Source organism: Spea bombifrons, chromosome 4 (assembly GCF_027358695.1).
Source record: "Spea bombifrons isolate aSpeBom1 chromosome 4, aSpeBom1.2.pri, whole genome shotgun sequence".
Lineage (NCBI taxonomy): Eukaryota > Metazoa > Chordata > Amphibia > Anura > Pelobatidae > Spea > Spea bombifrons.
This window is the reverse complement of record NC_071090.1, coordinates 92,672,126-92,685,860: the sequence shown is the minus strand read 5'-3', so window position 1 is coordinate 92,685,860 and position 13,735 is coordinate 92,672,126. Positions and strand designations below refer to the sequence as shown.

Sequence of the window (13,735 nt, the reverse complement as noted above, 5' to 3'; positions counted from 1 at the left end):
TCTGTCATCGGAGTCACGACACCGGAAGTACTTCTAATAACGCTAAAATGTTCTAACACCGTAAAATTATATAAATCATCACGATATGAGTTTAGGCATTCTATTTACTTCATTGAAAGTTAGGCTGGTCCCAATTTAATTACGTTTTGTTAAGTAATTTCTCCTCCTCACACGTCATCTTCAGATCCGGCGTAGGAACATTAATATCCATCCGCATAAGAAGTAGTTCCCAGAGTTCCACTGAGCTTTTCCATGTATCTTTCTGTTACTTTAATAATATATTTTACCTTTCCATGATCAGTGGTTTTAATTTGTATTTTTCCCTCTTCATTTTTTGTTTCTAGCTGATTTTTAATTAGAAAGCTTCTCTCCACCCCTCTTTCAGGCGGAGTCATATAGCGGCGCACTCCGCCTTCTCCTTCCTTTTCTCTCCGTGGCCGCCATCAAGAAGCAGCGAGGAGCCGGCGGTCAGCATGGTGAGGATGGGAAAAGGGAATGGAACGAAGAGTTATTCCCGAGAGCGCGAGCTTGTGAGGAACGGAGTGAGGGTTACGCGTCCCCGGTACACCGTGGCGTACGCTCCAGGCTGGGGTCTGCCTGTCACCCGGGGACCGAGCCACGCTGGTCACGCATGTCGGAGGCCTGGCCTCCTGTTGCCATAGGCCCAACAGCCCCGCAACGGAGGTGTCTTATATGCGGCCACTATCAACAACTACGTGCTTCTTGTGCTTGTGTTAAGTCGGCAGAAGTGCTTTAAAGTATTTATAGGCGGGAAATACTTAAGTAGCCCGTCCTTTATACAGCGGGCCCCAGTCCGGTAACAGTGAAGGGAGGTTATAGTCGGGATCCCTCACCTCGTTACCACGGGTGCATGAGAGGCATTGTGAATATAGACCACCCTGTTAGAAAGATTCACTTCCCTCATGTTTTAATGTATTAGTCTTCCAGGAATAGTGCTTAGTGGGCTTTTTTTCTACAGCTTCTATTATGCATATTGAAGTTGTTTAAGTCACAGCAGTGTGGCTTAGTTTTGTTGTAAGCTGCTTAATATAAGACCCCAGAAAAAGTAAGCTTGTGGTATCTCTAGGCATTAAACGCTACTTTATATGTTCGTATAGATTGCTACTGCAGGTCTTGCCCTGAGTTAGTTGGTGCAGGAGACAGTGGGCCACTAATTACTACTAGGCTTTTTGTTGCATGAGCCTCCTTTAGGAAAACATAACTGTTTCTTCATTTATAGAGGCAGTACCCAGTCTAGTTATTTGTACTATCTGCATATGTTTAAATAGTATTCTGGTAGATCTCTACTTTGCCTTGTGTGTTACGGACAGCAATGATGGTGTAATTTGCGTCTTACCCGGTATTCAGAGACAGTTGCCTGCTGTCAAAATTCTGATGCTGCGGGCTGACGATTAAAAAAGGCTGAGTGTCCTGAAAATCTGAAATAGGACTTTAGCCTATATTAAGACAATGTTTATTATAACGGGCTGTTCTTTTTCTTTTAGGCCTGCGCTCGTCCTTTGATATCTGTGTACTCCGAAAAGGGGGAATCTTCTGGCAAAAATGTCACTCTGCCTGCCGTATTCAGGGCACCAATTCGCCCAGATATTGTCAACTTTGTCCACACCAATCTGCGCAAGAATAACAGGCAGCCCTATGCTGTGAGCAAGCTTGCTGGTATGTTATCACTCTAAGTATTACATGCTTTGTATTGTATGTTGGTGACCACAGCAGCGCTGGCGTTAATACACACACTGAATTCGTATAAATGAAGGGGGCGATAGCAGGCTTTCATTCTGCTGCTATCCCTTTCACAGAACCTGGTAACAGATGAGAGAGGATGAGTTCCACTTCATTGGTCCGTGTTTCTGAAACTAATGATATTAGTGGAAGTTCTGATCTCTATTAGTGGGACATCTGTTTATAGACCTCTGGTCTGACATTGTGTAAGGCAATTTCTAAAACCATGAAACCTTTCTACCTGTCTGGTAGTTTATGCCACTGTTAACTAAATGGTTAACTGTAGTTCTCAACATCATTTCCTGGGATCCAAAGTTATATATTGCTTTCATGTGTGAAAAATCACAGCCCGTATTGACGCGCAGCTAAAAAACACTGTATAGAGAAAAGCTTCATAGATTTTTTTTGTTTTTAATGAATTTCCTAACTTCTGTTTTTATTTTCTCAGGTCATCAGACTAGTGCTGAATCATGGGGTACTGGACGGGCTGTTGCCCGTATTCCTCGTGTCCGCGGAGGTGGAACTCACCGCTCTGGCCAGGGTGCTTTCGGAAATGTATCCTTCAGCTGGCTGTGTTTGTAGCATGTACTGTTGATTGCCGTGATGTTGTAATTTGCGTCTTACTCCACACTATGCGACAGTTGCCTGCTGTCACTATGCTGGTGTGAGTGGCTGCAGAAAAAAACAAAGTTCTGAGCAAGTGTTTAATTTTAGTCAGCCTTCCCATCCTTTAGAATATGCGTGTGAAGTTCAATTTCCTTAACGTCAGCAATAGATGTGTCGTGGAGGGCGTATGTTTGCTCCAACCAAGACCTGGAGGCGCTGGCATCGTAGAGTCAATACAACCCAGAAGCGTTATGCTATCTGCTCTGCTGTGGCAGCTTCTGGTCTTCCTGCTCTAGTTATGTCTAAAGGTGAGACTGTCGGAAAGGCATGGGGATGCTACGTGATGAGTTCCACTTCTGGTCCGTGTTTCTGAAACGCATGATCATAATGGAAGTTCTGACTGGCAAATATCTTAATACTTGTCTTGTGCGCATGAATAAGGACTGATTAGATTGGGACACAAGCCACATGTGCTGAAATCCTAGTACACTGTATGGCTTTTTGATTATATGCAAGCTTGTAATTTAAGTTTTAAAAACAAATCTCCTGCGATATTCAGGCCACCGTATTGAGGAGATCCCAGAAGTACCCCTTGTTGTTGAGGACAAAGTTGAAAACTACAAAAAAACAAAGGAAGCAGTCCTGCTACTAAAGAAGCTTAAAGCTTGGAATGACATAAAGAAGGTGAGCAGGTCTTTTGATTTGGTTTTACAGGTATCTTCATGAGGTATCATGGGGACAGTGAGAATGCATGTGCGCATAGGAAGTCGGGGTCGACAGGTTTGGTTCTAGGAGCTAGCCAAAACATTCTGGAGCCAGTTTTTTTGTTTTTTTCTTTCCATATTTTACCCCCTGGCCTGCAGTTAAAGGATGTTTATTGGGGCAATAGGACATAAAACTCTGCTCTTTTTTTAAGTGCTGTACCACTTCGTACTGCTGTTAACATTTATAACAAGTGGTATTTTGCACCGTAAAGACTCAAGCTTGTATGTTTAACCATTAAACATACAAACTTGTGTCTTTACGGTGTAAAATACCCCGTGTTATGAATGTTAACAGCAGTTAACACATTCATAACTAGTGTACATTATGTCAGGTTCTCATATTAAACCATGTTCATGCAAATAAAATATTGAGCATGCCAGGCACTAGCTTCCATTTCTACACAAACTGTAGAGTAATGGACACATGCTTACAAGCGGTAACACATACATACATTCACATACATGCACAAAATCGTACACTAACACTAAATACGTGCATATGCTCACGCTAATGCCATACTGAAACATGAACATACCTGTTAACACCACACACATGCACACACTATCCAACATACGCACTCACTAACACTACAGGTATCTAAAAATGCACACCTAAGCAATACAGTAGACATACTGACATACTGGCACTATACTTATATACACAAACTCATAGTTTGTTGAACCCTTGGTTAAGTAAGTTAAGAATTTTTCTAGGGGAAAGTGTTGCCTTTGCTTATTGCTGTTGGAGCTGTTCATTTAGTTTGTGTTGCTTGCCATGATGTTGTAATTTGCGCCTTACTCAACACTAAGCGACAGTTGCCTTCTGTCTTTATGCTAGTGTGGATGGCTGATGAGTAATTAATTTCTGAGCAAGTTATCTTAATGTCCTGCTGCCTGTTAACCTTTTACATTTACAATAATGCAAGCTTTTGTTTGCAGGTGTATGCATCTCAGCGCATGCGTGCTGGCAAGGGTAAGATGAGGAACAGACGTCGCATCCAGCGTAGAGGGCCTTGCATCATCTATAACGAAGACAATGGCATTATCAAAGCCTTCAGAAATATCCCAGGTACGAAGCTGTTTGAGGTGGCAAAAGCTTATAAAGGAATGATGATTTCCCACTTCATTGGTCCGTGTTTCTGAAACATGTGATTTATGTGGAAGTTCTGACCCTGCAGGATACTTGTTTATGCATGCAAGGAATCTGCTGCCTTTGACTATAGATCTGTATAAAATGGATATTGGTACATAATGGTAATGTTGCAAATAGTTGACCTTTAAACTCTTAAGGATATTACACTGTTCAAACTTCTAGGAGTGCTGACTGCATTGTGTACCTTAAACAGATAGTGTATTCTCTCACAGGAATCACTCTTCTGAATGTAAGTAAACTGAACGTTCTGAGGTTGGCTCCTGGTGGTCATGTTGGAAGATTCTGCATCTGGACAGAAAGTGCTTTCCGCAAACTGGATGACCTTTATGGCACATGGCGCAAAGCAGCCACTCTAAAGGCAGACTACAAGTAGGTGTCTTACATTCCTGTATGTTCATTAAACAAGGTATTCAATGCTATTCTCTTGTAGAGTGTTGCTGTATTCTAGATGCAAGATACTGGTTGCAACAGTTGCCTGCATCTAGTGTTCAGTTTTATAGATAATGCATGTTGCTTCTTAAGCTATAACATGTAACTCATACTAAATGAAGAGTACAGCACAAACTGCAAATGGTCTGACTTTGGTTAGTGTATGATGATTTCCACTTCTGGTCCGTGTTTCTGAAACACCATGATTACTGTGGAAGTTCTGATCTAAGGCCAAGCTGTTCTTGGATAAAATTTTTATAACCTGAGTGATTTTAACTGTACTTTTCTAAAGAGCCTTTCTACAGCAAAGTAGTTAATGGTTTGATTTCTTTTCCTTCCCTCTAAGCCTTCCCATGCACAAGATGACAAACACAGATCTGGGCAGAATCCTGAAGAGTCAGGAAATCCAGAAAGCACTGCGTGCACCAATGTATGTATTTTGTTTCCTTAAATGTCTGGTTAAGTGACATTCTGGTTAGGTGCATTTGTTCACCCCTCTGTTTTCATGCATGTCCAATCCTCTTAAAATGGCCAGTATTCTGCATAGCAGACTCTGCCCTTTCTACTTAAACAGTGTTTCCCAGTGAGGACAAATGTGCTTTAACTCTATAAAGATAAGCTGGTAGCAACAATTCTGATTCTCTTGCATGTAACGAGAGGTTCGCCACCAAAGAACTCTATCTGGATAAAATGATGATTTCCACTTCATTGGTCCGTGTTTATGAAATCATATGACTTGAGTGGAAGTTCTGACTTAACTTGCGCATAACCCACATGTTATGCATCATGGCAGCTTGGCTCCCAAACCTTGATGGAATTTTTATTCTCTCTACAGCAAAAAGGTGAAGCGCAGAGAGCTTAAGAAGAACCCACTGAAGAACTTGAGGATCATGATGAGACTGAACCCATATGCCAAGACAGCTAAACGTAATGCCATCCTGCGCCAGGCTGCAAATGTAAGAAATGTTTCCTTTTTCTGCTACTTTGTCATAGCACTTAAACTCATACCTGATGACAGGTGTGTACCTAAAGGGTAGCCTTACCATTACTATAAAGTAAAATGTTTGCTTTTAGATCTGCAAAATGTTCTGATTACCTTTAGGATTTTGTTCATAAGTCTTAAATGCCCTTTAATGCTATTTGTACTCTATTTTTACCATGTGATTATTTTTGTGTATTCTACACTTAAAGGTCATTGATGGTTAGAATGTTGAGGCAGTGAATGTTTTATGGTAATGGTCACTTAATTTTTTTTTTGTTTTTACTAGATAAAGGCTAAAGAGACAAAACCAGTCAAGGTTAAGAAACCAATCAAGAAGAAGCCTGTAAAGGAGGAGAAACCAGCCAAGTAATACAATGTATCCACTGCGGTTCAGTGTTGGATGGCACTTTGAATTTACTCCGAATAAAATCTGTTTAAAAATTACCCGTTTTACTGGTTCTTTAATGTTTTAAAGATGACTGAAACACATAGCCTTTGCAGTATGATTCAGGGTTTTTAGGAGTAGAGAAATGAAGTCCTAGTGCGTTTGTATATTGTGCAATCTCAAACTTAGAAGTTACTGAATCAAGAAGTCTTCCCAAGGAACATACTTGGTACGTCTCGCTTCACAAGTTTCAAAGGTAACGAAAGACGTTGGGCAGGCTGACCAAATGCTGAAACTTAATTGCCCCTGTCCAAAATGTGGCCTTTTAACACCAAACAACCTGACAAATTCATGCACCTATTTGACAGTCCTTGCCCTGGGGCCTGGGGAACTTTTTTTAATTTAATGAAAGGTAAGTCCAAGAGGTGTTGGTGGCAAAAACAAAATTTAGTTCAAAGGAATTTCGCTTGTGTGCATGTCTAGATATAATCAAAATAGCATCTAAAAGCCCTTGCTCTGAAGAAACTTGTGTGGGTTCACTAAATTAAACTACAGCTAAACAAGAGCACTGCAGAAATGTTACAACGGCCTCAGACGCAAAGGGTGCAAAAAGAAAAGCAGCTCGGTCTAGTTTTTTGCATGAAGTTGCATATGGGCATATTGTCGGTTTAGCTCTTACAGCCTAGTCTAGATAAGCACCGGCTCCTTATCTTACTGCCTGTTGTGAACAATAGAATGACCGCACTGGCTAGTGTCCGCAGAGTAACAGACTTCATTAGCATTGCCATAAAGAATCATCCCGGTGTGTTTGGGCAGGGAAAGTCATCCAAAATGTTACATGATGGGGCAACAATGGCAGCCTCCAGGTCTACAGCTAAAGGAAGTTTATTTAAATGCTAACCTACACTACTGTATATAGCACTGTACTTTGAACCCCCATGGTACTTTAATTTCAAGTGCTCCTTGGACTGTATGTTGCACTGCGGGCTGTTGGGATATTGGCCACATTTGTTCAATCACATTAAAAGTAATGCCGTGAAACCTGCAGGATGATCATGGGTGTGATATATTTCTGGTCTTGGTTTCATAATTACAATATTTCTGACTCCATTCCTATTTATGTATACGGTATTTCAATATAGTTAAATCTATTAAAGCAGCACAAGTCCAACTGGTACCAAAAATTGCACTTCCTCCCTGGCTGTCTCTAAGACCAGGAAATGTACTTGGGTACACTTCCTGCATGTGCTCTAGTTTTGTTTTTTGTTGTATGCATTAAAGAATGGAACCTAGACTATCTTTTACAACGATCAGCATATTTTATACGAGGTACGTCTTAGTGATAACATTTCAAATTGCTGTAGAAGCTGGGTGATTATAGCATTTGTAATGTTTATACAGTATATCTCGATCACAATGTGATATCAGGCACTGTATACAATGCCGAAAAGCCTTTAAGACATGTTTGTTAAAAGGATATTTAACAAGTTAAAATAAACTTGTTTGCAGCCAAAATAAAAACATGCAATAATAGAACACCTGCATAATTTTTTTTAGTGATTTAAACCAACTCCTGAGTCTAGCATTTCAGCATTCTAACAGTATTGTATTTAATAACTGATGATAAAGCCAGCGGTAGCTCAGACCGAGAGGATGGTATTCTTACATATGAAAAATATCTGTACACAACATTTGGGGTATAAAGTGTTTTACTCGAGGGTACCAAATAACCTGGGAGAGAGTGTGAAGAATTTTCACCTTGACTGTCTTTTCAGCTGTAGCTCTGACAATTACCTCTGACTAAATACGGGTCGGAAAAAATATATTCCAACCTTACTTAACCCTTTCAGTCCCAGGGGTTTTGGGTACCTCAAGTCCCTGAGCAATTTTGCTATTTTTTCAGTATGCCAGTTCAGCGATTGTTCTCTTTTCCTGTGAATAGTGTACCCATGTAAACTATATATTGTTTTTTCAAGGAGAGATAGAGCTTTCTTTTGATACCATAGATCAGGGGCGTCCAACATGCGGCCCGCGGGCCAAATGCGGCCCGCGAGACCTCGAGGTGCGGCCCGCGTAAGATCGGCAGTCAGGGCTACCGATCCTACGCGAGCCGCACCTCAAGCCCTGCTACTTACTTGTGGGAGGGTCTTCTGGACTGCACACAGAGGAAGCGGAGTTCACGTGACATCCTACTTCCTCTGTGCTTTAGCAGAGAAGGCAGAGGGAGGCCGCGCCCCCTGCTGAAGTCTGTAAGCGGCATCGAGGAGCTGCCTTGCAGGTAAGGAGGTGGGGAGGGTGTTTGAATGAGTGTGTGTGATTGAGGGAATGAATCTGTGAATGAATGATTATATGAATAAATGAGTGTGTGTGTGTGTGTGTGTGTGTGTGATAGCATGGATGTGTAAGTGCTGGAACCTAGGCATGATGGGACTGTGATTGCTGTTAGCAATCACACTCCTATCATGCCAAGTCAGCCAGTACATGCTGAAACCTGGCCAGCTGCCCCCCTTGTGTATTGATGCTGCCAGCAGTATGGGGTCTGCACTTACAGCCACCCTGTACCAGCATGTACTGGCTGACTTGGCATGATAGGAGTGTGATTGCTAACAGCAATCACAGTCCCATAATGCCTAGGTTCCAGTATTTACTGGATGGATGTGTAAGTGCTGGAACCTAGGCATGATGGGACTGTGACTACTGTTAGCAATCACACTCCTATCATGCCAAGTCAGCCAGTACATGCTGAAACCTAGCTAGCTGCCCCCCTTGTGTAGTGATGCTGCCAGCAGTATGGGGTCTGCACATCACTTACAGCCACCCTGTACCAGCATGTACTGGCTGACTTAGCATGATAGGAGTGGGATTGCTAACAGCAATCACAGCGAGCACAGTCCCATCATGCCTAGGTACCAGCATTTACTGGTTGCCTGGGTTGCCAGCATTTACTGGTTGCCAAGTCATATTGCTAATTTTGTCCAATTGTGTGTTACCTACTTTTATTAAAAATGTGAGTTTTTATTATTATTTTTAAAGGTGGGGGTCATTTTCGGTTTTGGCTAAGTGAACCCTGAATGTTTTGGTCCAGAATTTTCATTTTAGTTCATCCCTAGAATAAATCTAGGGAACCCTGAATTTGTAGTCGCAAAACTTTCTAGGCCCAGAAAAGGTTTTGTGTCGTTTTACTTTATTTTAATCTGCATATTTTATTAAAGGCCATATTTTTTGTCACAGTGAAAAATGAGTGCGGCCCGCGCACGTATACAATTCTGATGAAGTGGCCCACTGCAGAAAAAACTTGGACACCCCTGCCATAGATGATTAGTGGAAGATTTAGGATGAGAAATTTTGTAAAAACTAGCGAAAATCCCCTCAAAATGTATCTATTCAGGTGTCCTGATTTCAGGAATACCTCATATAGGTTACCATAGCTCAATGAACTAGAACAACATGTTTTGAAACCAAACAGAGGGAAGACCCCTATAAGAAGCCCGAGCTCTCCTTGAAAGTCCAATGTGCATAGCAGAGAAGAGAGAAAAAATACAGTACAGCGCTCTAAATACAAAGGTAAAAAATCTAAACATCGTCCTGCAGAGTGTCACCATAAGGGGAGTGTTGTGGATTTACTCATGATAATATTAGTCTGGTGTGTGTGTATATATATATATTATATTTATTATATAATATATATAATATATATATATTTATAGACACATATCCTGCCTAATAAATGTCTTCTTCAAATGAAGTACAGACTTAATTAGCATTGCCTTAAAGCAGCAGCTTCATCATATGATCGATGATAATAATTATGGATGTTTTTTGGATGTGTATCCCATATCACTGTGTATAGCAAAGTTTATTCCTCACGGGACTTCCCTTTTAACATATATTCTGCAGGAACTCGTTCACTCCTTGTAATGTCTGATTCCTCAGTTCTCTGCATAGCGAGCAGTCCTAAAATATTCAATTTATTTAACGTAACAGAAGCCCGGGTTATAATGAGAAATGTACGCACACCATTTTTCTGGCGTTGTAAGCATTTGCCTTAAACTTCCCAAATTATTCTTGTCTACACTCTATGTAGTAAACGCGCCCTTCCCACACTAAATATGGCCGCCGTGGCTTCCGGTGAGGGAAAGAGGAAGTGCCGCACGCAGGATCCTACGCAGCGTGATTACGCCGTGCTTGGTCGCATAGACAGGTATCCTGCGTGGGGTTTGCCGGATCGTTGCGTGATGAGGCGCCCAAGGCTGTGACCCGATACGGGAGAAAGATGCTCAGCCGCCTGCAGGAGCTGAAGAAAGAGGAGGAGACTCTGCTTAAGATTAAAGCGTCCCTCCATGACCAGCTCAACAGGCTAAAGGTCAGAGTGCAAAATGCCAGGGGGTTAAATGTCACTGATATCAAGCATAATATACAATGAGATGTAATAATAGATTGTGCATTAGGCTGCAGTGTATACCCGTGTACCAATAAAATGGAGGTTGCATGGATCTTGTTGACATTAGTATTGTAGTATTAGCAGCTGGCGGGGTGACATTGGCGGCTGGCAGCTGGTGGGGTAGCATTGGCAGCTGGCACTGGTGTTGTAGCATTGGCGGTGTGGCATTGGCGGCTGGTGGTGTAGCTCTTATTCTCGTGTATTGCTTGATATAGTGACATGATAAAGTCACGTTACAATCCTGCCCCTCTAACCAATGGCCACTCGAAGCGTTGGGAGATAGGTACTGAAGGTGTAGGATCTGTAGGTAGCCGTAGTTTACTGGTATGGAGAGTAAAGGGATGGAATACTTATAAATATGATTGTGTTATCGCACATATAGCTTATTGTTTATTGTCTACATACCAAGTTGATCCTGATAATTACTCTCCCAGGTTGAGGAACTTGCTCTTCAGTCCATGATAAACTGCGGAGCGGAGGAGGACCAGAAGTCCTCATCTGAGGCAGCGGAGGAGGTAAGCGGCTTCTCTAAACTGGGGCAATAAAGATGTGTAACTGCTGAGAGTGTCTGATTTGTATACAACTTGTGTAGGTACTTAGTGTCTGTTGCTTGCTTGTTGTTATCCTGATCAGTGTTGGGCGGACATCTGCAAACCTATGATGCTTCTTGGACCCACTCAGCAGACCATTTTAAATGGAATTAATAAAAGTTACGTTTTTAATTTAACCTTTTATTAGGCTGCTCCAGTTTGTTTTCTCTAACAATCATTTGCGTATGAACAAATACCCTACTGTTACAAGGATCACCATTACTTTAGGTCCACAACGATAACTCAATCTCCATTCCATCCATGTTTGTTAACAGGGGGAAATGCACATGGATAACGAAGCTGTTATAAATCAGACAGAGCTGCAGCTGAGCACTATGGATTATACCCAGGACCAGGAAGAAATGGAGGAGGAAGAAGAGGAGTCGGACTCTTAACCCTACAACAAAGATGTCTGCCTACCCATTATCGATAGGTGATTTTCTCATAGATCCCAGGGAGGCTACAAGTAACAGACAGGTGCTGTGGGTATACTCTAGACTATTATTAAAAGTGAGACCGGAAATTCATCAGCCTCGGTGGTTTAATGGCAGGATCAAAGTCAGATATAGAGGACTGTGGGGTTAGTGTAGGTGAGGGGTGTTGCATGGTGCGTTTCTTTAATAAGCATCCATCCCAAGTTAAAGGGAACATCTTGCCGCACTTGGCAGGCTTAGATCACTTACAGAGGCTTAAATACAATGAAAGGTTTTACGCCTGCTATTTTTTTTTGTTTTAATAGAAAGTCTTGCATATTTGTGAGATTTTTTTTAACAGTCGTTATGACCGATGATGGTTGCGATTGCACTGAATTGTTTTCTCATAGCTGTGAATATAATGGTTAAAAAGCTGTACCTATTAGTCCCCGTCTCCGGACAGGGGTCATCAGAACAGACGAGAGGAAACATCTCTTTTCACCGACGTGTCTGCGTTTCATGTAGTGTCAGCCTCGGAGAGCTTCTTTAGCAGTAAGTGCTGCGTTTGGCCCGGCACAAATAACGAGTAGTAACTGGTGATGTTTCAGAATGGATTTAACCACGCATATTGCTCTGGACCATGAAACGCTGGCTTGCGACACCATATTTAAGAATTTACTTTGGTTGCTAGCTTGCAGATGACCCGATCCACTTTACCAAATAACGATCTTTATTTTTCCTCTTAGTTTCATGTTTTCTCTCTGAACCTAAAGCACATTATTACCAACTTGTAGCAATGGACCAGGGGGTTATTTTCTATTATCGCCAGTCCAGAAGAGGAGCCTTTATTGACATTTTATGGGACGACAGACTGGTGATTTTCAGAGATTAAAGGAATACCTGTGTCCAAACAATGGATTTGCTGTTTACAAATGTAAATAAAGCGTCTGTGGGTGTTTTTCAGTGTGTCCGAAGCAGTAAGTGGCTCTTCTGTCTCACCTATTTTTTATGTGGATATTCCCTTTAAAAACACAACATTAAGTATCCTGAGTAATATCATTTATGCATGGCCAAAAATGTATGGCATCACTTGACACATTGCATTGGTTATTTTAGACGTTTTAAAAATGTGTATATGAATACCGTATATGTGCACACACCTATATACTTATGTCAGTACGGGCATGTATAAAACCAGTCCTGTTCGGCATTGATGATAAGCACGGTGATCGTTCACGAAGCCAGCACTCTTGAACTTTGACCGCAATGAGTCTCTAAACTGGTACATTTGAGCGAGTTTATTGTAACCCGAGGGAGATGCATCCCTTTTTCCCACGTTTTTTTTTTTTTTGAAAATAAAATTTTATTGAGGACCAAGTGTAATAATACAATATCACAGTGCAAGGTGATACAAACATCAGGAGAAGTGCATCAGGATAAAACAGGCCACGAAGATTACAGAAGTACAAGTCCACAATGGCCATTGAAAAAAGTAAAGTGACTACAATATAGCCTCATGGTCGGCGATAGACTAGACATGGTGGAGATAACACATAGTGGATGCACAATGGTACAGATGCACAATAAAGTACAGTAAACGGTCCTACATTTCCATTTTCATTAAAAAGATAAGAGTGTGAACCGAACTAAAACAAAAAAACAAAAGTAAACAAAAGTAATCGCATTTTGGGGTATGTACTCAATAAGGCGGAGAAGAAGGCAAGACATGTAGCTACACAGCTAACACCAGGAGTGACAGAGTGGAGACAAGGCCAGGCTGGGAAGCCGTAGTGTCATGGGGAAGAGAACCCAGATACAGGGGGATATGAACCACTCTAAGTCTATAGTCTCCAAGAAGCCCCCCAAAGCCAGAACCTTCATTTAAGGGAAGTGCGTAGAGTAAAGGGAGCTGCCCAACCAGACCGACCATACCCGATCATAGAGGTGAGGTGTGTGATTTGCCAGGTGCGACATTTTTTCCATGACCCTGTGCTTCTCCAGAGTGGAAAGAACATCCAAAAAAGAGGGCGGGGAGGCTGCCTTCCACTTCTTGGCTATGCACAGTTTGGTTGCTAGGAGAACATGTATTACTAATTTCCGTATATGAGAGGGGGGAGGGTCATCAAACATATGCAGGAGGGCAAGTTCAGGAAGATAATCTAAGTCAATATGGCACAATAACGGGAAAAGGGAGAAAACTTGTTTCCACAGAGGCTGTAGAATCGGGCAGCT

General features: G+C 41.8%; 2 protein-coding genes and 8 non-coding genes across 10 annotated transcripts; all 10 read left to right on the top strand.

Moving 5' to 3' along the window:
- The first annotated feature begins 237 nt into the window (after positions 1 to 237).
- RPL4 (ribosomal protein L4) lies at positions 238 to 6,115 on the top strand. Its single transcript, XM_053462337.1, has 11 exons — positions 238 to 254; positions 386 to 476; positions 1,506 to 1,677; positions 2,189 to 2,295; positions 2,516 to 2,654; positions 2,906 to 3,030; positions 4,050 to 4,179; positions 4,476 to 4,632; positions 5,039 to 5,122; positions 5,528 to 5,648; positions 5,961 to 6,115. Coding segments are annotated over exons 1-11 (1,212 nt in total). The 5' UTR covers positions 238 to 252; the 3' UTR covers positions 6,045 to 6,115.
- On the top strand, positions 1,330 to 1,429 carry LOC128492960 (small nucleolar RNA SNORD16). The gene has a single exon (XR_008354169.1). It is a non-coding gene; the product is annotated as a small nucleolar RNA SNORD16 (small nucleolar RNA).
- LOC128492950 (small nucleolar RNA SNORD18) lies at positions 1,833 to 1,903 on the top strand. The gene has a single exon (XR_008354160.1). It is a non-coding gene; the product is annotated as a small nucleolar RNA SNORD18 (small nucleolar RNA).
- Positions 2,337 to 2,439, top strand: LOC128492961 (small nucleolar RNA SNORD16). The gene has a single exon (XR_008354170.1). It is a non-coding gene; the product is annotated as a small nucleolar RNA SNORD16 (small nucleolar RNA).
- On the top strand, positions 2,682 to 2,750 carry LOC128492954 (small nucleolar RNA SNORD18). Its single transcript, XR_008354163.1, has one exon. It is a non-coding gene; the product is annotated as a small nucleolar RNA SNORD18 (small nucleolar RNA).
- LOC128492959 (small nucleolar RNA SNORD16) lies at positions 3,882 to 3,982 on the top strand. The gene has a single exon (XR_008354168.1). It is a non-coding gene; the product is annotated as a small nucleolar RNA SNORD16 (small nucleolar RNA).
- On the top strand, positions 4,213 to 4,284 carry LOC128492951 (small nucleolar RNA SNORD18). The gene has a single exon (XR_008354161.1). It is a non-coding gene; the product is annotated as a small nucleolar RNA SNORD18 (small nucleolar RNA).
- On the top strand, positions 4,851 to 4,920 carry LOC128492955 (small nucleolar RNA SNORD18). Its single transcript, XR_008354164.1, has one exon. It is a non-coding gene; the product is annotated as a small nucleolar RNA SNORD18 (small nucleolar RNA).
- Positions 5,378 to 5,449, top strand: LOC128492953 (small nucleolar RNA SNORD18). Its single transcript, XR_008354162.1, has one exon. It is a non-coding gene; the product is annotated as a small nucleolar RNA SNORD18 (small nucleolar RNA).
- A 4,104-nt stretch (positions 6,116 to 10,219) lies between the features above and the next one.
- Positions 10,220 to 12,484, top strand: SNAPC5 (small nuclear RNA activating complex polypeptide 5). The gene is made up of 4 exons (XM_053462380.1): positions 10,220 to 10,422; positions 10,935 to 11,015; positions 11,366 to 11,523; positions 12,250 to 12,484. Exons 1-3 carry the CDS (start codon positions 10,333 to 10,335, stop codon positions 11,483 to 11,485), a joined length of 291 nt encoding a protein of 96 aa, XP_053318355.1. The 5' UTR covers positions 10,220 to 10,332; the 3' UTR covers positions 11,486 to 11,523; positions 12,250 to 12,484.
- Positions 12,485 to 13,735: the final 1,251 nt, after the last annotated feature.